General features: G+C 44.8%; 1 protein-coding gene and 1 long non-coding RNA gene across 2 annotated transcripts in view; both read left to right on the forward strand.

Annotated features, from left to right (window-relative positions):
* Positions 1-2,601: 2,601 nt before the first annotated feature.
* LOC306824909 lies at positions 2,602-8,326 on the forward strand. Its single transcript, XR_013779190.1, has 3 exons — positions 2,602-2,678; positions 5,011-5,189; positions 8,249-8,326. It is a non-coding gene; the product is annotated as an uncharacterized lncRNA (long non-coding RNA).
* Positions 8,327-10,580: 2,254 nt separating this feature from the next.
* Positions 10,581-25,344, forward strand: part of LOC306824905 (chemokine-like protein TAFA-5) — a 34,332-nt gene continuing 19,568 nt past the window's right edge. Inside the window, exons 1-2 of the mRNA XM_079345314.1 lie at positions 10,581-11,564; positions 24,594-24,743. Coding sequence (XP_079201440.1) covers positions 11,474-11,564; positions 24,594-24,743 — 241 coding nt within the window. The 5' untranslated portion in view covers positions 10,581-11,473. The remainder of the gene's footprint in view (positions 11,565-24,593; positions 24,744-25,344) is intronic.

Consider the following 25,344-nt stretch of genomic DNA (forward strand, 5'->3'; position numbering starts at 1 on the left):
GACGAGGGTCTTCCAGTACAGAGCTGTCTAACTGTACCACTGAACCACAGCTGCACCAACTGCTGCAGATGCAGCTAGCACCTGGCTCAAACATATCTGCATACACATGGGCTACTTGTCAGAAATATCAAAATGTTTTCTGTACATAAGTAAAGATTGTTTAGTTTACTTTCTTGCAAAGCTCTATCTCTCACCTATTTAAGTTTTAAACTTATATATATATATGCAAAATATACTTCACTAGTTTGTCTACAAACCCTCCAACTATGACAAAGTCCATCCTCTCCGTCTTCTGCCTGCTCCACTTTTCAGAAAATGTGTGCTCAAACAGGCCGTTTGGAGATGTTCCCTTCATGACATCACAAAGGGCAGTAGCCCCTCCCCCAGGTGGGTGACACTCCCACAGCTAGGTGTTTGTTCTGCCCTCTGAGTCTGCCTTCTCGCCGTAAACAATAGGACATGGAGCCAGAAAGCACCGAGTACACCCGAGCCCTTCCAGAGAGGGGGCGTGGTCAGACACAGCTCATTTACATATTTAAAGCTACAGACACAGAAACAGCCTGTTCTGAGCAGGGCTGAAATAGAGGGGTTTATAGACATGATCAAACAGACTTAGACTTTTTTTTATTGTCGTTGAATCTTGAACTTTGTAATACACATAAGAAGCATATGACAGTTTTTGACACCTCAACATAATCATTGTGAATCATCGTTTTAATTTCTGAAAGCATGATGTGTTGTTTTGCTTTCACAATCAAGCATCATTTTGTTCCTTTGGGCCTTTTTATTGTAAAATACATTTTGACTTTTTGGCCCGTTCCCTGCTCCCTGCTTCTTACTGTGATCCTCCACCAGTAGTTGTCATTTCAGAGTGTACGTTTTAATCCACACATGACAGCCTGTCACTTAAATTCCCCGGATATGATCGTCTGTAACACGTAGGGTGCCGTCTCCCTGTCTGCCACCTGGTATATAAAGTCCTCAGATAAACGACGGGCTGAATCAGTGGAAGAAAGGCCTGCAGGTGATTCAGAAAAGCAGGCGATAAGAGAGCAGGATGAATCAAAGTCTTATCAGAAACCAGCTCTCATTGCTCCTTTGTTTACTGCTCATCTTCAGACGAACGAGCTGCCAGAGAGCGTCATCAAACATCCTGAAGAGGTTCAGTCTCTGCGTTTGAACACCAGTACACCCACTTCATACGAAGCTACATGTGTAACAGAGCAGTGTGCTTAAAAAGGCCTCATGTAGCTTCAGCTCTGACGTTGTTCACACTGTGGACAGGGGACGGTGGGAAGGTGAGATCCTGTTAAAAAGATCACACATATATGCTGCAGGTTTTAAGCAAGCAGCAATCTCCAGTGTTGGAAAATGAAGTCAATGCAGAAGTGCAAAATCCTGTCGTTCGCAGAGGGTTTGAAGAAGCTGTTTTTAAAGCAAAAATGAACATGTTTACAAAAAATGAAATACATCTGATTAGAGCAGAAATTGATCCAGTGGGGCCGGGCACGCGCCGTCCGATGCTCCATTAGGTCGACATTATTCAAATAATGACGTCAACAACAAGCTAGGAAAACTGTAGCCATCCCTAGTCCTGGCAGCATTTCTTCCTTTCTCTGTATTTTTACTCCTCAATTTTAACGCTCTACAAAAGCAGCAGGAGCGGCGTGTTATCAGCCCACAGGTATTTCATTACATTTAAAGTTTGTGCCGTGCTGCAGTGAGGAGCAGTCTGGATGGGTGTTGCTGTGCTATGATCCGCTCTGTGTGCTGCAGCCTTGCATGTAGTGTAACTATAGCCTGTGTGTCTGCGGTGGGAAATAAAGTGACGTCTTGGTGATGTATCACCTCTTTGTTTCCTTTAATTAATCCTCCTCCTGTGCAGTAAAGTGAGCGTAATAACTCCACACAGGCCACTCTGATCTTCCTAATGTGCTGCTCTACCTCTGACTTAAAGCTCCGCCATAAATCCAGCTGCAGCGCGGCCTTTAGAGACGCCCGCTGAATAATGCGGCTATTAGATGATAAGCAGGGACGCAGCAGGGGGCGGGATCAGGGGAGGAAAGGGGGAGGGGCTTCCTTGTAGCTATGAGGTTAACCTGAAAAAAAAAACTCAATGAGAGAAATGTGCCTTTAGCATCTCTACAGTACCGCTGAGCTGCAGATTTATGAATTAGGCAGATGAGGGTTCATGCTGCCTCCCGACAGTCGACGAACTTTAGTTGAATCTGATAAAAAGAGGCAGCTTGATTTACCTTTGATAATTTGATCATATTTTAATCAGCTCAATAAGTTCAGTTCTGTCAAAAGTCAAAGAATGTCATTTAAAAAAAAACAAAAAACCCTCTAATAAACTGTGATTATGGAACAGATAATTTTATCAAAACATGTCAAAATGTCAGAGGTCGGCATGTCATGTGACCAAGTATACCCAACTGCAGCAACAAACCACACCCACCCAATTGGTTAGGGTGAAGGTTAGAGTAGATTGGATTGGATGGGGTGTGGTCTGTATGGGGGCGTGGCCTATAGGGGGCGTGGTCTTTAAGATAAGGGTTTGTAGCAGCTGCAGCTGGAGACTTCTCCATGTGACAGGCAAACAGGAAGTCGGTGAGAGCAGGTGGATTTATTTATAGTGTGACAGAGTTCACATCTGCACAGACGTTTCATACGAGTTTGTTTTTTTAAAATCACACTTTCTGGGAAAATATTTAATTAGTGAACTCCAAACTGTTTACAGGTTAAAATAGGACAAATGTTTTACATGAGGTGAAGCATACTGTTTACATGTCACCGTTATCATGAGTGAGTTATTGCTGTTACAGGGTCTGTAATTATTCGTTTGCACTGTGGTTCAGTATTTATAGGAGATGCAAACATGTTGTGTGTTCTTTAATTAACCGATACGCTCAGTAAAACCACACGCAGGCAGCTTTATGTGTCAAGACATTTTTTTTAACTAAAAGTACGAGCATGAAGTCTTAGTTGTTATTTTGCAGTGAGAGCTTGAAGCCTTGAGACGCTGTATCAGAAGAGTTCATCCTGAAGGCCTCTCTCTCTATCTATTCTCCAGCTGCACCTTCAGCTGGTGCATTTCACTGCTGGGAAACGGATTTCATTCTTATATGCAATCGTCTGCAAAGACACATAAAAAAATAATAAATAAAGCATCTTCGACCGATGTTTTAAACTTAGTTTTTAATGCTTTCTGCATATTTGAAGGCACACACACACACACACACACACACACACACACACACAGAGAGAGAGGAAGGCAGAAACCACGAGGAGTTTTAGTTCACATTTCTCCGATGTTCTGTGAGTCGCCTTGAGAAAGTCTGTGCTCTGCATAGCAATGCCAGGAACCAGAATGTAAATTTCAGTCTGAATTTGGATGAAATGTGCTCACTGCTGACCTGGGGCCACTTTCATTCACTGCCTTCTCCTCTTTTTATGGGAACATTAAACTTGTTTCACCTCCTTCCCGCTCTCTCTCTCTCTCTCTCTCTCTCTCCTTGAAGAACTGAAGCGGTCTTCGCTCTCGGCCCGTGCAGACGATGCCCCGGTCCTGGCGTTGTTTTACAGCCTCAGTATCTGCAGGAGAGATGGCTCTTTGGATTGTCTGTGCTCGTTTTTTTTTTTTTTTTTAAGATGTTTGTAAGAAAGTCCATCTCTCACCTTTTTACTGCAGGCACAACTGGAGATGAATGGTTTTATGCACACCTTTACGTTTCTCTCCACAACATGAAACCTGCAAGTGTGAGGGATTGAAAGAGCAGGCTTTTATGTTACGAAGATAAACACAATGATGGAGTTGTTAAGTTCAATATCAAGTGAAACTAGAAAAGCAGCACACAGGGGGGAGTTTTAAAAGGTTTTTTTTTTTTGCAGTAAATGTGGACTGAAGAGGTGGAGGATGGCAGATTTGAACTGGGAGTTTCTCAGACTGGGGATCAGATGAGAGAGATGTTGTTGTTGAGGATGATCCAGGGTCTAAAGACAGAGGAACGAAAAAACCTCCCCAAAAAAACAGGAACAATTCTCTCTCATATTTGAAATGATGATCTGCTTTAAAGGCAGACGTGTTAAACATCAATATCTCATAAAGCCTGTCTCTCTCTGTGTGAATGTGTGTGTGAGTCCTGACTGTCTCCAGTGAGGGAGAAGCTGGAGTCCTGCTGGCTGTGTTGTTGTCAGAGCTGTGTTTACACGGACGGCTCCTCCGCTTGTGTATAAAAGCTGTTTTAGTCAAGACGAAGAACTCACTGATTCACCGGAGTGTTTTTCATTCTGTGTCAGTTTACGTGAAATGTGACGCTACGAGCTAACTAAAGAGCGCTAGCATTAGCGAGCTAACGCGACACTGCAGGCTACAGGTGATCAGCTTGAGCCAAGGTTTGTTTGTTTTTTTCTGTGGGGGTTGGAGGTGTGTCTCTGGAGGAGAGCGGAGGCTTCACGACAGAGAAGGCATGGCCAAACAGCAGCTTGGTTTTGGTTTAGTGCTGGAGCTCAAGGGCGACATCTACTCGATGTGACTTTTTACAAAGCTCTGTTTCAGCATTCATGAAAGTCTGATTTTAGTAGGTGTAGTTTATTGTTATTACCATCTTGGTGTCCCAGGATGGTCTTAACAGAGCTTTTTGTTTTCCCTGTCTTCTTGCCTTTATGACACAAAGTGACAGCACGGGTTCGAGATCTGCCCGGTCCATGTTGTAGAATACATTTGACTGAGTCTGAAATATTTGTTTCCGGGGGCGAGAGAAGATGAGGATCAGGCTTTAAAGAAAAGAAAGGAAAAAAAGACAACCTGCGATGTTCATATATGCCTTTTTTTCTTTTCTTTTTTTTGACCAAATATAATTGAGCTGAACTCAGGAGTGCTCGATGTCTGATCCGAGCTCAGCCGGACCACAGGGTTCACATGTGACCAATGTTCGTAAAGGTCGGACACACACCAAGCTCCTCCACGTCACATGAAACTGTTCCCTAAATGTCATCTTCACGTGTCAGCAGCTGAAGGCCAGGGAGCAGGTTTCCAGCTGGATGAACTTCACTGAGTAACACGATGAAGATGGACGAGGTGGAGTCAGACGGCAGGAGCCTCTCTGAGGAAACAATCAATACTCTGCCTTCGTAAGGGATTCAGGGTCCATACTGAGGCCACGATGGATGCAGGTCACAACACAGAGGTTTGAACTCCTTCTTTAGATCACAGAGACACTTTTATATTTGGGTTCTCACTTGCACCGCCTCGAGTCCTCTTTCACTTCATGCTAGCTTCACAGCTCTGCGGACAGAAGAGTTATTCTTATTCATAATAATAAGATCCACTTTATTAGTCCCGTGAGGGGAAACAAGTGTTTAATGAACAAGCTACACTCCAGTGCCCAACCTGAATCCCTGCAGGCCGAGCCACCGCTTCACTTTCCAACCTTCAAGGAAGCAAAATCTGTCAAAAAAAGATGGAATGATTGCCATGAAATGTTAAACAGACGTTCATGTTTCCAGGATTTTTATTGATAATTAAAAGTGGCCATTATGATGACTTCAGGAACTTCATTATTTCTCATATTAAAACTCTTCCTACAGAGAAGTGACAAAGACCAAACTGAAGAGACTGAACCTGAATGCATTCATTCCTGGACCTTCAGTTTATGACATCACTTATCATTTGATGTTGTTGTTTCATAATGCTCTGTTTGACTATCGTTGTCTCTGTTTATCGTTATTATTTATTCTCCATGGTTCTTATGACCAGTCTGTGATGAGTCTTAAGATCGCATGGTTTCGATTTAAAGACGTCAATACAAAGAAGAAAGGGCAACAGGAGGTCGTGAACGGGAGTTCAAAGGTTAAAATCATGAGATATCACCAAACAGTGACGGGTCAAATGTCTTAACGTTGAGGTCAAAAGTTCAAATAAGGAGTAAAAAGTGAGACTTCACTAAATGTTTTTAAGTTAATTCGTCTCAGAATCTGAAAACTTTCGAAGGGAAACTCAGCCTTCAACTTTGAAGTCAAGACCACAGTAACCGAGATCAAGAGCGTAAATATCACTGCAAACTCACCATCCAGTGTGCGAGGGGGGCGTGTCCCTCACTTTGACTAGAACGCTGGCAGGTTGGGAAACGTTTTCCTTCAATCACAGTAATAAAAGAAAATAGCCAATCAGCGGTGGTCTTGACCAGTCTTGATTTAAAATCTGGAGACATCGATTCATGACCGAGTAAAAATGCTTTCTGTTCCGAGACGACACCTTGAAAAAGTCAAGACCGATTTCGAGCTCTACAACACGACTACAAGTTTAAAAAAAAACAACTATGTGACTGGCTAAAATGAGGAGGATGAGCATGACGAGCATTAGACGAGTTGATGCTGTCAAATCCTCATGAAGATCTGTTTCTAGAATTCAAATTCACTCGATCTCAGCCTGATGTTCCAAGGAAGAAGCTCGACTTGGTGAAAAGATGCACACGTGTTTAAAACGGGATGATGCAATAAGAGAAGGCCGACGGCCCGACGCTGCAGTCAGCAGATACATAAATGTCTTTAGAGGAGCGTGGCGGTATTGTGTGGAGGATGTGTGAAAGACGTCTTTGTTGCACAGCAGGAGAAAAAGTGTTTCTTTACTTTGAAGAGTTGAATCGAGGACTCTCACTAGCGGCAGGTCCAGTCGCTCCGCCGGCTCTGCACCGCGCTCTCTGATCATCAACAAATGAAAGCCTGTTTGTCAGAGTGAATCTGTCCCTGCTGCCGAGTTAATGGAGCTCCTGGAGGAACACGAATAAAGAGCAGACTCTAAAGAAACAAACAGAGGGACACCGAGGAGACTAAAGAAACGTCTTGGTAGAGCAGAGCTGTCTTGACCTCGGTGGTGTTGAGTGACAAATTAAGATTTAAAGAATCTTTGCTTTTTGTCCGCTTCTCGCTCAGCAGCTGCAAATTGCTGAACTATCACAAACAGTTTGGATGTGTAAACACATCTGGAGCTGATGAAACATGAAATAAACAAGTAAAAAAAAAAAACATCTCAAGAACGATTTTTTTTTTAAGATTGTATTTTTTGGCTTTTTGTGCCTTTTAATGGAGAGATAAGAAGGTGGATTGTGTCGGAAATCAGGGAGAGAGAGAGAAATGCAGGATAGGAGCCACAGGAGAGATTTCAGCCTCCATGTAGGACGCAAATAACCACGGTACCGCCAACGCACCAACGGTTCGCAGATGAAGTTCTTTCTTTTTGTTTGATCGAGTAAAAAGGCTTCAAGCGAAATGAGCTCCGCCATTTTCAAATCATTTTGGAGGAAGGTCCCTGCTGAGGGGAGCTGCTGAACGCTCTTTTCCCGAGGTCAGTGTGGACGAGCCTGTCCTCGAACCTTTACGACTCCACTGGTCGTTTGTGCAAGCGTCAAATTACGACCCATATTTACGTTTTAGAGTCAAGCGCCCTCTAGTGGAGATATGAATAACCTCAATCCAGTGAATGTGTGTTCGTAATGGAATGACGTTTGACCCCTAACCCCAAGTCCAAGTCCAAGCTAGCTAACTGTTTTCCCCAAGTTTCCCGGTAGGGGGCGCTAATTTAGGAAGCGCTCCTAAGGGTCGTATTACGTGACAGACGACCTCTACGGTCGTATAGGTTGGAGGACTTGTTGGTTTGGAGACAGGGACGTTAGCGGCTCCTGGATCTTTGAGGGTCTGAACATAAATAAGAAGGAACCCAGAAGAGCTTTACAAAGACGGCTCTTCAGGGACGGCCAATCAGAGTGAGTGTAGCGGTCACAGTGATGAGTAAGGCGTCGACATCCACTCACACATCTTAAAGCACAGTGATACACGGCGTCCAACATGTGGCCGACGCTCTCGTATACATCACATATTCATGAACGTTAATGATGAAGCACAACCATTGATTTGAATCATCTGAGAGAATCAGGCTCTCAGACTCTGCAGTCAGTGAAGCCACCTGATGAAGACTGTGTGAGTTTAACTAACACGTCCTTCACCCTCGCTGGTTATTGGACAGGTGTTCATTTCAAAGTGTCTCCAGTTTTGACTGAAGCGTCTTCCTCACCTCTTGACTCTCCCTCCTGTCAAACAGACAGTTTTCATTTCCTGTGTTGTTACACACACCAGACGAGTCCTGACAGCGTTTGTGTTGATCTCTCTCTCTCTCTCTCTCTCTCTCTCTCCGGACCATTCTCTCATACGACGACGCCTCCGACAGGCTGACTGACGGCGCCTCGGAAAGCAAATCGATGGCAGGGAAAACATCAGCAATAATCAGTGCCGCCCAGAGGCCCGGGGAGCGCGACCTGCCGGAGAGAGAGAGAGATCGGCGTCCGAGCAGGAGGGCAGCGGTGATGAAGTCTGTCTGACAGACGGGGAGGCTGCTGAGAGCTTTGATAAGAGCGCGAGCCCGTGAAGCTGAGCGATCAATCAGCTGCACGGATTCATCCGGAGAGGTGAGGAGCTGAGCTGCTCTGCTGTCATCATCAAACGTCTCCATCAACAAGCAACAGCTTCAGCCCACATCTTTCATCTCCAAACGCCGAGCGCGGAGGACAAACGTTGCCCCTCCACATTTTTCATGTGATGTTTGAACAAACAGATTTTGTGCACATCAAATGAAAAATGATTTGGTGGATTAATGTCTACAGACAGATTTGACTTTAATGATCACACAGCTCATCCTTCACCTGAGCCCAACAGGTGTGAGACCTATTACACAGCCGTTTCATTTTGAATACAGCCCGTAAGTGATGGTGTTATTTCTGTCATCCTTTTTCATCCAGGTCGACTTTTCCCGCTCCGTCTTTAAAGGCGCTCCTGTGAACGGTTTGAACTGTTTTAAATACTGCGGCCTCGTCTCGTTCAGCGCTGAGTAAACCTGCAGAATAAACTCCGTCATGACGTGCTGTGACTGTGAGATAGAGCGCACGAGGCGCAGAGAGCGAGCGAGCAGGGAGCCGTGTGATTGGTCAACGTTTTCACAGGATTCAAACTGCTACGGATGAGGGATTTTCTTCCTTCCTTTTTCCAGAGCCCATGCGCAAGGCAACAGCCGGTGGTTCAACACCAACGATAAACATTCTGTCTGCAATATCTCCCGCTGCAACAATAAAATGACAGATTATCTCTCGCTCTCATAACTGTTGGAAATATTTGAGCTGACGTAAGAACTCTTAGTAAAAACAGGTTTAGTTTATTTTTAATTATTTCAGATATTTTGATGTAAACGTTGACATAAAAAACAACATATTGTATGTTTAACTTGTGATTATATGTTTATGTCATTATATAATTATGATATTTTTATTTGTCTTTATTTTATATATATATATTTATCTCAACATGCTGCAGGACAAAGAAGTGAAAACGTGGGATTCAAAGTGCTTCATTACAGCCTCTGTGCAGACTCAGTTTCTATAGACGCTCTGAATAATTTATTTCTTTATAGTAATACACACACACACACACACACGCACACGCACACGCAGAGTCACAGTAATTAGAGCAGAACGTAAAGAGCAGCAGATTGTGGAGTTGTTTAACACTCACGTCGGAGTTCAGGGAGAACAGAAAACTAGTCGTTGGCTGGTAGATCTCAGTAATAATTCATGTTGTCAGGACGGCTCGTAACAACCCGAGAGAGAGTCATCAGTTTCCCCTCAGACACCGAGAACACACTGTTTACAGAAACATCTCCATCATACGGGAGGATTTCACCCGACAAAACACTCGAGGTTTGGGAAACAGACGAGCTGATCTCGAGGATGTCAGAAACAACAGGAGGCGAGAGGCTGGAAGGATTAGACCATAAATATGACTAAAGGCTGTTTAAAGAGGAAAGAGTATTCACATCTTTAATTACAGTGATACAGTCAGTCAGTCTTTATTTCTACAGCACGTTCAAACAAAGTGCTGTATTACTGCATCACACACTGTTAAGACAACATAAAAAAAATAGAGAGTGAAACACAATAAAAAAACAATATCGAGGAGCATGAATTAAAAAGTGAAGTGAGTTAAAGTCCTGTATTAAAACTGACTCTAAATGAGATTTAATGAGCATTTATGTTAATATAATAACTTTAAAGTAAAAGGAATAAGCTTCTTTTTAAAATGTTCTCATTTAGTGACGCTGCTGGAGTCTTTGGGGGAAATAATTTGGGGGCCACTCCTCTTCCTCTTTCTTCCCATTTCTGTTTTCTCACCTATAGATGGATCCTTCCTCTCTTCGTTAGCTTAAACAGCAATAATGCATGAGTGAGGCCATAAGAGTGAGGAGGTCAGATGGGGCCCCCTAAAGGAGGTCTCCTACTGTCGTTGCAAAATTTGCACGTTTTAGGCCGCTGCTGTGGTTTAAAGTGTTCTGAGCCCTGAGGGGGGCCCTATATACTGATCTGGGGCCCCAAGCCGTTGCCTGTCTTGCCTGTTGATAAGCAGCTCCTCTGTTGAGGATCTGGTTTTTGACTGGACTTTATTTTATCAGTGTGATGCTGAGCTTTGCGAGAGGATATTAAAGTCCAAAATAATCCGACATTACATTAAGACAGAACTCTACAGAGTATTGATTGCATAAATCTCGTTTTAATTAATTCTATTATTTGATTCTAATACAGATATAATGGTCATATATTTGCCATGTATAGTCTGTATTTCTGGTTAACATCACAGCGGCACGCGCGCGCACACCTTTTGGCCCCTTAAGTGTCACTTTTCCACCTTGTTGTACCTCACGGTGTGTCACAGCGTGTAGATGGATTTGACACACGTTATTGTAACCGGTGTGACGTCAGTTGAGAGAGAGAGAGAGAGAGAGAGAGAGAGAGAGAGAGTGAGAGTTGGTGCAGATCCCAGCGCATCTTCAGTCCCGGAGGCAGCAGCTGCACCTCTTCCTCCTCCCTCCTCCCTCTCTTCCTCCTCCTCCTCCTCCTGCTCCTCGCCTCTCCGGTCCGCGGGGCCACACACCCGGCTGGGAAACGATCAACATGCCCGCTGAGCTGCTCCAGCCGGGCTCCGTGTCGGTGTTTCCACTTGTGGAGGGATTTACTCGTACAAGCCGACGAAGAGTCCTGATGGATTTTGCGCGCTGAGAGCTTAAAGTTACAGGCAACTTGTTATCAGGAGCAGGTGTCGTGTGTTTATGAACATGCCGTTGTGGGGGTCATCCCGGGAACCTGCCGCTGCCGGCTGCCGCTGCGCCCCGTGACGCGCTGCGGAGCGAGGCGAAGAAAAACACCCGGAGAGTCCCGGGAGGGAAAACTAAAACGTCTCTACTGTTTAAAGGCTTCTTGGTTCAGGATTTGACACCCCAGGTGCCTAGGTGGTTTCACAGCCCGGGGATGCCTCCCGTCTCTCGGCTCCGTCCTCCTCTGGCTCGGCTCGGGATGGATGTGGCGCAGTGAGGGCGCTCCAGCCTGCGGATAATCACTCTTCGGACTCTTTTTTTGGCTCCTCGTGGATCTCCCTCATGCAGCTCCTCCGACTGGCCTGGGCTCTGACTGCAGCTGCGGTCTGCTTCCTGCTCCTGCTGCTCCTCCACAGCCAGGTCCTCCGAGAAGGTACGGCTCTGTCAGTCCGAATGCATTTACTCTTGAGTGTGTGTGTGAGTGTGTGTGTAAGGTCAAAACGAGCGTCAAGTGCCTCTATAGGTCAAGGAAAAAAGATTTTGAAATCGATAGAACAATCGCCTTTAATGATTGGTGATTTGGTGACCGTGACCTGTGAACTGATAAGGTTCATGTAACGTGTGCGCGCACTTGTGCACCTGTTTTTACGCACCTGTCGTCCCGTGTGTGTGTGTGCTTGACAGTTGACTGTGATGAAGGCAGGGGGGATGGAGAACAGTTAATTAGTAACACCGGATGGGGGTCCACACCGAGGGCAGACGGGGCTTTATGTCCGACATGGGGCGCTCGGAGGGCGGACTGAGCTCCAGTGTGGGACCGCTGATTTTTTTAATGGAAAGATCCAGAGAGACAAATCATGAGAGAGGAAGCATTGCGTCTCTCTCTCTCTCTCTCTCTCTCTCTCTCTCTCTCTCTCTCTCTCTCTCTCTCTCTCTCTGCAGACAGTCCTCCCTTTCACAAATTAACAGCATATTGCAACTAAATCATCACTTTTATTAAAGAGTTAACACAAACCTTAAGGTAAAGTCATTAACATATCTGACAGTCATGTTTACATTATTGTGATGAATGACACAAAAAAAAATGACCTCAAAGTATATTCTTATTTGGCAAAAAATATATAAATATTGATTAATGAATAACTCAGGAAGGGGTAGTGGTAAAAATAACATTTGTTGTTGAAGGATACAATAAAAAAAACTGTAACGGTTTTAAGTGAAATGTTTTTGGTAAAGCCTTGGGACAGAAAAATGATATGATGATACCTTTCTGCAGAATGACTGCTTCGATAGATTATTATATTTATAGTTTTATTTTATAGATTTATTTTACTTCACAATGGTGAAAAAAGTTCCTCCCGGATTCTAAGAGTCCAACATAAAGTCCACTTATCTGACATCAAACAATCCTAATCTTACATATTTTCATTTTTACAAGAAAAGGCTAAAGGCTACATATAGCCAGATGTGTATATAGCTACATAGGCTACATATACGCACATCAGTGGATCGAAAAGGTGCAAAAAAAACATCTCAAGCAGCCTTATCGGAGGAGAATGAGTTTTACTGCGATGATGCCAGGATGTTAAATCTGGTTGTAGGTATCCAATGTTGTGGAAACTGTTCTTGTCAATTATTAAAAAATATGTACTCACACATGAGCAGTGTTTTAGTACGGAAAGCTTGCCAACTTGGATGGATCTGTTTTTCTCCAACGCTCATCTTACCTTATCGATTTAGTTTGTTTTTAAGCTTCAGTGGGTGGATTGTTTTGTATTATCACGAGGTATCACTCATCACACTGTGTGAAAGTAGGGGCCCGCTGTGGCTCGGAGTCTCAGCGGTTCAATCCCCAGCTCCTGCAGCTACATGTCCGATGTGTCCTTGGGCAACCCTGAATCGCTTCCGCTCCGGCACCTTCTGATGGTGTAGACATGTGACCTGCGGTGTGAAAGAGCTTTGAGCGGTCAGAAGACCACGAAACCACTATAAGTCCATGGACCAAAAAAGCGTTTATTTTCACCCTAATCAACAGTAGGAGGCGCTGTTTCTCCTGTCAGATGTCAGTAGACAGTTGTAGAAGGTGAAGACAGAGACTGCAGGATGTGTTTGTTTCAGGTTTGAATGTGATGAAGGAAACACTCTCCTCATTACTCCGCACAGATCTGAGGGTTTCTTCTCTCGTTAGGAGAATCTTCATTTACATAATGAAATATCTCCCAAGTCTGCTTCCTCTGCATTTTGTTGATCGTTCTTTTTGTCGATGCACAAACTTTTCCCCGACACCCACGAGCGTAGAAACGTCTTTAATGAGCACATTGAGAACGGCCATAAAAAAAAAAAGAAAAGAAAAAACAGGTAGATGGAAAAACAGCATCGTGATAAAACAGGGAGCCGTTCTCTCTTCTTCAGCTGGATCAGCTGTTAAACACGACGACTGAAAACAAACAAGTCATCCTATTGAATCCCTTACCAACGATTCACATGACCTCCGTGACGTGACAGTCCAGGAGCTCCCAGGACAACATGTGGTTAGTAACTAAGACTTCAGGATAGTGACATTCAGTAATATGATCTGAATCAACAGAGATGGGAGCTCAAGGTGCCAGTTTCCCCCCGCAGGTAGTCGATGCCTATAAAATAGATTTTTAAAAGAGTCTCGTGGCAGCAACAAGGAACAGACACCACACACAAAAGATCACACAAACAAGGCTCCATCATACTTCCTTCTAGGAGGCAGAAATCTTGGACGAGCCGGCTCGGATAATGGGATCCAGGGAGATGGACGGAGGGGGTCGACGGCAGCAGGCCGTCCCCACCAACGATCACGAGGAACTGACTCGACCTCCAGGAAACGTGTGTGAATGTAAAGAGACTCAAACGGCCGATAGGATCTTGACTCACTTTAGAACGAACTGATGAGATTTAGAGGTGAAAGTTGTCGGACATGTTTGTCTGTGAACGTGGACTCCAATTAAAATATCAATACGTATAGAAATAGACCACTACCTGACCCACAAGACCCCTACCTGACCCACAAGACCCCTACCTGACCCACAAGACCACTACCTGACCCACAAGACCACTACCCGACTCACAAGACCACTACCTCACCTACAAGACCACTACCTGACCCACAAGACCACTACCTGACCCACAAGACCACTACCTGACCCACAAGACCACTACCTGACCCACAAGACCACTACCCGACTCACAAGACCACTACCTCACCTACAAGACCACTACCTGACCCACAAGACCACTACCTGACCCACAAGACCACTACCTGACTCACAAGACCACTACCTGACTCACAAGACCACTATCTGACCCACAAGACCACTACCTGACCCACAAGACCACTATCTGACCCACAAGACCACTACCTGACCCACAAGACCACTATCTGACCAACAAGACCACTACCTGACCCACAAGACCACTATCTGACCCACAAGACCACTATCTGACCAACAAGACCACTACCTGACCCACAAGACCCCTATCTGACCCACAAGACCACTATGTGACCCATAAGACCACTATCTGACCCACAAGACCACTATCTGCAACTCTTCACTCTGGTGTAGAGCAACATGCTGCAACACAGACACGAAGGACAATCAGGACACATCCTGACTCAAGCTGTTGGGAGTATGCTACCTTGCTCAAGGGCACTTCTCCAGACTTGGGCTGTAACAGCATCAACCAACCCGAGGCCTAACAGACGGAGTTTGACATGTAGCCATGTATGAAAGAGGTGATAGACAGAGAGCGACGTGTTCATCCTGTCAATCAATAATCATTCAGATCAAATTCACTGTGAATGTCTTCGCTTGTGTTCAGGGTCATTAAATATTCAGTGTTGAAGCTCGATGGCGGCGGTCGCCATATTGGAAATGCAATCTTAAAGTAACTGTAGGTCAACCTGGAAAACACACAGAGAGAGCTGGAGCCTCCTGACTTTTTTTTCTTCTTGGCTGCGTTTGACGTCTCTCTGATTGAAAACAGCGTCTCTGTATTTACCTGCAGCCTTAACGTGCAGTGAGGAGTGTTGGCTATCCATCTACATCTTCAGCTTCATCTCTGCAACACACCGACTTTGTTTTAGTCCTTCAGTCTGTGAATGAACACAACATGTACCGTTAGGATGTAAAGTGCTCCGTGTGGAGACTTTTAGCTTGACGAGGACGGCAGTGATGTCAAATCAAAGAGCTTGTGTTTCCTTCTTCAGCAGCTCTAATGAGCCTGTGTGTAGTTTGTTACAGAGCGTTGTGTAATGGTGAATTTAACCCTCGGTGAGACTCCGCACGAGAGCAGCTTTAATAGTGTGACGACGACAGTTTGGCTGATTTAAAGACACACTCCCAGTTTGACTCATTTTACAAAGTTAAAAACGAGTCATGCCGTTGCCCTGATGTCTTCGTCCGTCACGATGTGTCTGTTTAAGTCTACGGCTCATTTCTTTATCTTTTGATATCAGCTCAGTGATAAACTACTGCTGGACTGTAACGCCACAAGATAGGTATCAATAAAGTCAGTCCATGCATCCATCCTGTCATCCTGTCATGCATTCATACTTACGTCCATCAATTTAACCAGAATTGTGTCCATTTTTATCCGTCCAGCATCCATCCATTAATTCATCCATCCATTAATTCATCATCCATTAATTCATCCATCCATTAATTCATCCATCCATCCATTAATTTATCATCCATTAATTCATCCATCCATCATCCATCCATTCATCCATCATCCACCCATCATCCACCCATCCATCCATCATACATTCATCCATTCATCTTTCATCCATCCATCATCCATCCATCCTCTACATTTCACTCCCCCTTTGCATAAATAATTTTTCATGCAGTTAGAGACCAAAACGGCATCTTTAAAGATTTCACAGGTGTTCTTACTTTCTTCCAGTTTTTGTGGTTTTTGATGAATAATACATTGATCAGGTTTCCCTCTCTCTCTTTCATCTGAAACAGACACTCTGCAGCTTGTTGTTGGCAGCTGCTTCTGACTCTCCTCCTCGATGCAGATGTTTCAGATAATCAACACTGCTGCAGGGCGATCATAAAATCCAGTAGCTGCTCATTCTAATTCAACACTCAGAGCTCAAACGCAGTCAGCTGTGCAGGCAGACATTTCCTACGAAACAGGTGAAATATCCGATTTCCACTTGCCCATCTTAATGAAAGCAGATGAGTGGTTCATCACAGAAACGTTACACACAGTGAGATGTGAGCACATGTACAGGGACACACAGTCATTAAAACCCCGACAGAGACCAAATGATCCTTTAGAGAACATAGAGAACATAAAGAGGAGGTGGTGCGTCTCATCGTCGTCGTCTTTTCTTCATTGATCATCTCAGTGTGAAAAGCGTTAATGAGCACCAAACTGCTCTCTGAATTTAATTCCCTCACGCCGTCTGTTTACTGAGTTCCTCTTTTCTTTCCTCGGCCCGCTCATAAAGCTCATCAAGATCCTGGAAACAAGCCTATTATGCAGCCGATTCACTGTTTTGCCCGCGGTGCAGAAAGCTTACCTAAGGAGCCTTCAGAGTCCAAATTAATTCTCCACGCTCCATTAAGTCGAACATATATTCATGGGAATTATGAACACACTGCGAAAAATAAAGAAAGAGCAAATCAGCAGCTGAGAGGAAAACAAACAAACAGAAATTAACGGAGCAAAAAGCTGCAGAGGCTTTAATTGGATTTGAATAAATTCATTCTGGAGGAGGAAGCGAGCGATTCAACAGCGTGCGACTCCTCAGTGTAACAACGAAACATGTCCAAACCCTCCCAACATCCAAAACTGTCAACCTCATAGTCACGCTCTCATTAAAAATAAACTCTCCTTCTATTCTTAAACCACTCGTTAATTATTCTTCAGCACCTCTAAATTTCACATATTTCTCTTCTGCAAATATAAAAAAAACCCCAAAACCTCCCAAACTCGCCGAGCAAAGATAAAGTGCTGTGTGGTGGAAATATCAAGGCTGAAAGATTTCAAAATAAGAGCCTCTGACGTGTCCACATCAGTATTAACTCAGGGAAACCTTTATTTTCCCAGTGTATTTCTATGTATTGTTTTTATGTTGGCGTGTTAGTTCATGTAGTTTTAATATAAAGAGTGTGTTTATTGTTGACATACAGAGAAAGGAGCCTCAGGATCGGATTCGAACCCGGGTCGCCCGCTTAGATTGGGTGCAACCAAAACCACCAGAGCATCTTTTTTCCTTCTTTTGTTTGCTATGTTTTTGGCCTTTTATTGAATTGGGCAGCTGAAGATAGACAGGAAACGTTTGGAGGAGAGAGAGAGGGGAATGACATGCACAAAGGTCAGAGGTCGGATTTGAACCCAAAGCTGCTGCGAAAAGGACTATAGCCTCTGTACGTGGAGCACGCAACATAACTGCTAGAATCACACAGCCATCTTGATGTAGTTCGTAGTTATGGATTCATGGAGGGATTTAATAAAAAAAATTTACATGGACACGGATCATGATTGATTAAAAACATGTGAATACTGACCACCTCCTCCTGTACGTACTGGACTGTCCATCACGCTAACCTCCATCTCTCTTTTACCCTGAAATGTAAAAAGACAAAACAAAAACAAGACGGTTGGATGAAATGTGTGCTGACCCAGTCACAGGAAACCCGTGCCTGCACAGCTGACTGCGCCCGAGCTCTGAACGTGGAATTGAAATGAGCAGCTGCTGGTTATCTGAAACATCTGTAGACGAGGAGCAGCTGCCAATCAAAAAGCTGCAGAGCGCCCGTCTCAGATCGGCGGATAAGAGAGCAACCGTCACAGTTATAAAGACGCTGTTTCAGAAACCTTACTGGTACATTATCGAATAAACCACAGACAAGTCGTTGGCTCAGTCACCATCCAATCAAATTCATTTACAGGTGTTTTTTAAACATCTGAAAGTTGTCCTGGATATATAATAATAAGACTTCAGTCCAGAGTTCTTCCTCTGCACATGATTATTCTTCTTACTGAATTTCATGACGATCTCGCCGGTTGTTTGTCTTTGTCTCTGAAAGAAAAACAAAAAGCCGACACACTGCAGGACAAGCAAACAGCGTCGACAACAGAGGAGTCTCTAATCAGGTCATCGCCTCGCTCAGTCGAGCGTCACGATGAGGGGACGACACCGAGTCACCACGCACATCCCGACTGTCTTAAAATAGACGACTGCTTCAACTCGTCATGGCTGCCGCTCGACGTAAACTGATTATTATGAAGAGAAACGCTGGAGACAGCGTGATCAGACGGTGGAGTCCCTGCTGTTAGTCAAAGCAGCAATCGAGTCCTGAAAGTCTGACGATGTCTGAGTAAGACGAGTGTGCTTCTTCAAATTAAAGTGAAATATGTTGGTAAATATCGACCCCTCTTCTCGTCTGCCGAGCTTTGAAGGGTTTTTAAAAAGATTGCACCAACAACCCCCCGTCCAGTTTGATGAAGAAAAAAGAAAAGAAAACTTCTCAGAAGCTAAAAAAACAAAAACAAAACAGGAGAGTTTAGTAAAATATTTCATTAAAAAAAAAAAGCCAAATGAGTTGTTCCAGTAAAGACAGGTCGTAAGTCATGAAGAAGCATCCCAGTCTCATCTGAGAACCTGCTGATTATTATGTGTCGACACGATGTGAGGAAAAAAAATAACACAATCTGATTTTGTAGGACAGAATGGAGCGAGAAAAAAAACAAAAACAAAAACGCCATAATTGCTTGAAGTGTCTGTTATGTGCTGCAGGTGTCGATCATCATAATAGCTGTGAGTGTGCAGAGCTGTGGAGGACAAACACTTGGTGAGCAAATATAAAAAAACACATATTTAAAGGTTTATTACGGGGCTTTTTATGCCTTTAATGAGAGCTAGGACAGTGAGGTCAGAAGTCTGGGAGAGAGAACAGGAAGTGACATGCAGGAAAAGCTGCCGCAGTTCAAATCCAGTCAGTTATCCTGCAGATTCACTCAGACGTCCTCGGAGACACGCTGAGGGGATTCCAACATCCTTGATGAGTACGTTCCTCTATCGATCTCAGGGTCACGGCGGTCACGGGAGGGGAGGAAGCAGAATTAGCAGCACGCACAGCTTGACCTTTGACCTCTCTGTTTCAACACCTCCCGCCTGCTCTCAGTGATCATCTTAGACCTGTCCGACACTCACAACCTTGACTCTGACGGCGTGAGTCGTCTGCGGCGCTTTGTGTTTTTCCCAAAGACATTCTGTCCGACCTCATGTGGAATTCTGGCTCCGTCTCTCGCTGCAGAGACTCATTAGGCGTCGTCAGGAGGATCAGCAAAACAGCCTCAGCGTCACGTCCAAACCAATTCCAGCCTCATCATTATTCCTCCGCACTCACTCTCAGGACAAACACGGTGACTCCTGTTTCCCCCCGCTCTCTGATTGTTGTTCTGATTTTCAATTTGCAAGAAATAAAAAAAAAATAAAGCTGATAAAAGCTCATCTCAACAACATGTCGGGTTGTCTTTGTTCCCCTCGCTCGTTAATGGATTACATGTCAGCTGTGATTGAGGCTGCAGAAGTCCAATCAGAGAAAACAAGGCGCTGTAATTTCATTATTCTGCAGCTATACGAAGATGTTTACGCCGCTCAATCACAAAAACACGTTCAGAAGTCTGAGATCAGAAAGTCATCACAAATACTTTACGTGTGCGAGATAGAGAAATTAAAATGAATGTAAGATTTCCTTTATGACCTTAAGAAAGGATTTCCTGCACGTGTTGAGTGACGAGTCAGAGGTCTCATACGAGGGAGCGTGCGTCGTCTGACAGCTGCAGAGAAACCTGACGTCTGGCGTCTCCAGACTGAAGCTGATGTAGCTCACACGTGTCTCTTTTAAAGTTGACTTTAATGGTGTTTAGTGAGGACGAACAACAACTTTTTCATCACGGTGTTGCTGCAACAGATGGAGGAGTAAACAGGGCCGATGATGCTGCTAACGAGGAAACACAAAGCTGCCGCCACTGCCGCCGCCGCCGCCGCCACTCTCGCCCGTCGCTTACATCATCTTCACACAGACTGACTCCCAATTACCGCAGAACGCTCCGGGTGCTTCTCCATCTTGTACCGCCCTGAGTCCAGATCTCTGCACTACAAAAGTCGAGCTCTGAAGTTGGAAAAAAAAAAAAAAAAAAAAAAAAAAAAAAAGCGTGCATCAGGGTTACATTTACGTTTACTCTCAAACCGTCACTTTAAATGTCTCATCGTCTGTTCTGGAATCGTCTATCAGTGTGCGCATGGTTTGAGGATTTTAATTTTTATTTCATATTCTTTATTAATCTCTTCTGGTTCTCACACTGTTGTTGGAGAGACACACAGCAGGACCTGTGGACGTGCATTCATGGAGAGATGTCAGAGCGCGCCCTCTGAGCTGGTGGGGGGTTCAGTGCCTTGCTCAAGAGCACCTTGGAAGTGCTCCAGTAGTGGTCTGGCACCTCTGCAGCTACCAGACCAGCTTCCACAGTTTTGGTCCGCATCAGTACTTGAACCCACATCCCTTCGGACTGAGCACCTGCCTCTCACCTTTTTAAAATCAGTGTGATCCAGTCTGAGCTGACATGAGCGCGCTGAGGGGTGAAGGTTCAATCGTCCTCTCCTCTGGTCACTGACTGTCAGACTGTGACCTCTTTTTGTGCATTTTGTAAAGACTGCTGCTCGTGCAGAGCTCACAGAGGTCTGACGGCATGTTTTCAAACAGAGAGGAGGAGGAGGAGGAGGAGGAGGAGGTGATAACTGTCATTTCAGCAGCTCAGAGTTGATTAGCTCCCGTGTAGCCTGGAGGCTAACAGGACGAGGAGAACACATCAGACAGAAAGCAGCCGTCGTGCATGCAGGCCGTCAGATGTGATTATGAGATTCATTAAAACTTCAGAGTCTCAACACGGAGATCTGAGACATCATCCAAACTCGTCCGCGGGTAGTTCAAGTAAGAGAGGCGTCCACGTCTGTTGGAAGTCAAATGTGTCCGTTCAGACGAGGTCTCACAGTCGTGCGTTTTGTCGAGACACACGGACATGAACGACAGCCGCTCTGACGGACAGCGGCGATGTCTCTGAGTCGAGGGAAACAACAGCGCTGGTTCTTCATTCGTGTTTCAGAGACGCTGCTGACAGCCAACGCCGCTCGCCACATCAAAACCTATCAGCTCCCCGAGTGCTGCTGCGTCGCGTTTCCGTCTGACAGCTGGAGCTTTTCACCCCGACAGTCTGGACTTCAAACAGCTACAGCTGCACAAATGACAGAATGCATTTTATAACACAGTTGAAGGACAGGGCAGCCTTTGTAGAATAACAGCGTGTACTCGACAGAGCACCGTGTGTGTGTGTGTGTGTGTGTGTGTGTGTGTGTTTAAAGCAGTCTTTCACAGCTTTACAACACAGATCTAAGTGTTGTTCCTCTCAGTATGAGATAATTCATTAATCTTTATCTTTAAATAAACTTTATTAATCCCACGAGGGGACATTATTGAACATGCTACACACACACACACACACACACACACACACACACACACACACAGGATCCTGTCGACGTGCACTAATGGAGAGGTGTCAGACTGGTGGGTGGGGGGGGGAGGAACAAGTGTTCCTGAGCTGGTGTGGGGTTTGGTGCCTTGCTCAAGGGCACCTCTGCAGTAATCAGGCCAATTTACCGATTTGATCTGTGCTGGGATTTAACCCAGCAACCCTCCGATTCAGTCTGGAAATTGGTGAATTTTTTTCATGATGGTAATTATTATAATTCTGATTTCAGAGCTTCACTTCACATTCTGCTTTACACTCGAACCAGTGATGAAGAGTATGACAATAAATGTTCCTGAGGACTTCCACATAGTCGGCAGCTCAAATAAAATATAGACTTATATAAAAGTAAAGGCTGCTCAGTCGTCTCCTCTGGGACTCTGGACATGTGAGCTGCTGACTGTGTGTCCTCTGAGCTGACCTTCAGCGTTGCGTCGGGACATTTCTGGGTGGAGAGCCGCTGTGATGATGACGGCTGACTTTACAGGATAGAAATTCATCGATTCAAACGATTCGGTGAATATGACGGACTTCGACGTAGAGAAAATATAACCACAGTGAGGCGACATGTTGCATGTTGAACCAGCTGAGAAACTTCCAACGACGGCTAAAACTTAAAGTCGACACCGAACCTGCAGTCGGTTTATCGTTCTCTTTCCACTTGGAGCAGTTCAGGGTTTATGACAGAATTGTTTTCTTGATTATTTTTTTTCAGGGCGTTCATCCCCTAAAACTAAGAGACAAGCTGGAGGGGTTAGCGGAGGATTCCTCCCTCACTTCCCAGGTGTCACATATCTGCGAGATTCCAGAAAACGTTCCAGAATTACAGACAAAATGAACACAGAGTACGGACAGACGGATGCATCTGTATCAGGCATCGAGTTTCAATTGACTGTTGACTGATGATAATTTTGCAAACTCACGCTGAGGCTCTCTCTCTCTCTCTCTCTCTCTCTCTCTCTCCCCTTGTGTCTATATAATATAATGAGTATTATGGTCTGGGTTCAAACTCCAAAAATAGAAAGGATGCGTCGTGCATTCAACATTTCTCCCAGTCGTTCTTCCTGTTTGAGTTTTATTTCCATGCAGTAAATATGTGAAGAGACGTGAGATCTAGAAGCTGAACACTCGTCCTCTCTCTCTCTCTCTCTCTCTCTGCTCCAGGTGTGATCTAATTCTCCCTTCACATCACAGAAATCCTCATTATTAATAATCACCTGTGTGGTACCGGGTGATCTTCCACGTGGACATCTGATCCGCAGACTCTTCGGTCGGTATTAATAATGAGAGTAGGGGGCTATTTTTACCTCCAGACATATCCAGGAGGATTAAAAAGCTGCTCCTCTATGCACAGAGAGATGCGTGACAGAGTCAAAGTTTCAACTCAACGTCTTTATTCCACTTTTCTCTCTGTCGTCCGTCTGCAGCTTTTAGTTTCTAACCTCTCGGTAGTTTCATACAAACAGCCTCGCTTTGCATCACTCTTTGAAGCAGACACTTTGACCTGCACTTTTAACAAGCACACAACCAAAGCTGTGTCTATTTTTGACTCTCCAGCTGAGACCGCCGCAAAGTAGATTCAAACAGAAAGAGAAACTCAAAGGTTACCCGGGTTTTGGACGCTGTGAAGAGTTATTTAACGGAGGTTGAGGACCTCCTACTGGCTCTTGCTGCTTTTCTTTGGCTTCAAAGCTTCAGCTTGAAAGATCCTCTGATATTTCTCTCTTTGGATTTCTCTGCAGATATCTGTTTCTTCCTCATGTAGCAGTCCCTGAACATGAGAGAAATGATCAGGAATGATTCTCCGATGCTTTCTCGTCAAGAGCTCATCAAATTAGATTCTAAATTAAAGCTCCTCTTCAACATGTGTGTGAAGTGTGTTGTTGTAAATCCACTCTGATCCTGTATTTGATCATGTCTATAAACCCCTCTATTTCAGCCCTGCTCAGAACAGGCTGTTTCTGTGTCTGTAGCTTTAAATATGTAAATGAGCTGTGTCTGACCACGCCCCCTCTCTGGAAGGGCTCGGGTGTACTCGGTGCTTTCTGGCTCCATGTCCTATTGTTTACGGTGAGAAGGCAGACTCAGAGGGCAGAACAAACACCTAGCTGTGGGAGTGTCACCCACCTGGGGGAGGGGCTTCTGCCCTTTGTGATGTCATGAAGGGAACATCTCCAAACGACCTGTTTGAGCACACATTTTCTGAAAAGTGGAGCAGGCAGAAGACGGAGAGGATGGACTTTTCTCATCACTGGAGGGTTTTTAAACAGAGTAGAGACACATGTTAGTGACAGATATGTGATATTTAACATTTCAAAGTAAAGGGAAGAAGTACGTTCATCACATTAAACACTGTAATTCATCATGTTTCAAACCGTCTCTGTCAAGCCGAATCTTGCAGCGCACTGATGCTTTTCACAACATAAAGTTCCTGTTTGGAACATTCTGGTTTCTGTTTGTAGTCGATCAAATATTGATCTTGCATGCCATGTTTTTGCACATTTAGGAAATAAAAAAGTTTGAGAGCGAAAGAGTATACTCAGCGGCCAGAATCAAATCCCTGAACACGTCGGCTTTAATCTGACAACACTTCAGCTCTAAAGTCACGTCTGTGCACAGACATCTTAATGCAGGTATCAAAGCTGCTTTGTTGTTAGAGTCTGAACAGCAGAAGAGAAAAACTAGGATCAGTTCTGCAGATATCTGCTGACAAATCCAAAGTTTGCAAGCTCACTCTCTCGCTCTGAGTGAAAGCATTCCTCCATTCATTCTGATGATGTGACTCTTCCTCGATAGTCAAAGTGAATCCTTCGCTGTATTTGTCTACGTCATGTTTGTAAAAGGCAGCTCCATCTTACATGACTGTCTGTGGCTCCCTCAGGTCAGCTGGCGGCAGGGACCTGTGAGATCGTCACTCTGGACCGGGACAGCAGCCAGCCGAAGAGGACCATCGCCCGACAGACGGCTCGCTGCGCCTGCAAAAAGGGACAGATCGCCGGGACGACACGAGCCAGACCAGCCTGCGTCGACGGTGAGAAGCTCGTTTCCCTTTTGGCTTCTGCTTTTCTGCCAGCAGGCCCGCTGCATTCAAGGCACAAAGAATCAACTTCATAAGGCTTCATGAGCTCAGAGTGAAATCAGCCAGACGTCCTTATTAGTGTGTGAACGCGTACAGAAACGTCAATGTCATCGTCCCATAGAGACAATGTGACTCACACTGTAGAACAAACATGGCGGTCTGAAAGAGAACTGAGCGACCGGCTTCGACAGAATTCATGACCCAACCTTTAGAATGAGCAGCCTGACCTGAGGCGGCTGTGGTTCACGGTGGACCCGGCTGTCTCTCCACTGGACGGTTCGAACCCCGGTGTCCTCTCACTGAAGCCCCAGCTGCTGCTGCAGCCAGAGGCGTGTGATTGGATGAGTGCTGATGAGCAGTGAGGCAGCGCAGGTATTTGATGTGTTGTTGGTCACATTCAACGGCCAGAAGTCTTGCAAATGACTTTTAATGTTCAAGCTAATTAACCAATTATCAATTAATAAACCTGTCAGAATGTTGAACCCGAGCTGACTATATGTACAGTCAAAATGGTAAGACAAATTACAATTCTTTCTCTATTCAAGCTTTTATC

Source organism: Symphodus melops, assembly GCF_947650265.1.
Source record: "Symphodus melops genome assembly, chromosome: 6".
In the NCBI taxonomy this organism is placed as follows: domain Eukaryota; kingdom Metazoa; phylum Chordata; class Actinopteri; order Labriformes; family Labridae; genus Symphodus; species Symphodus melops.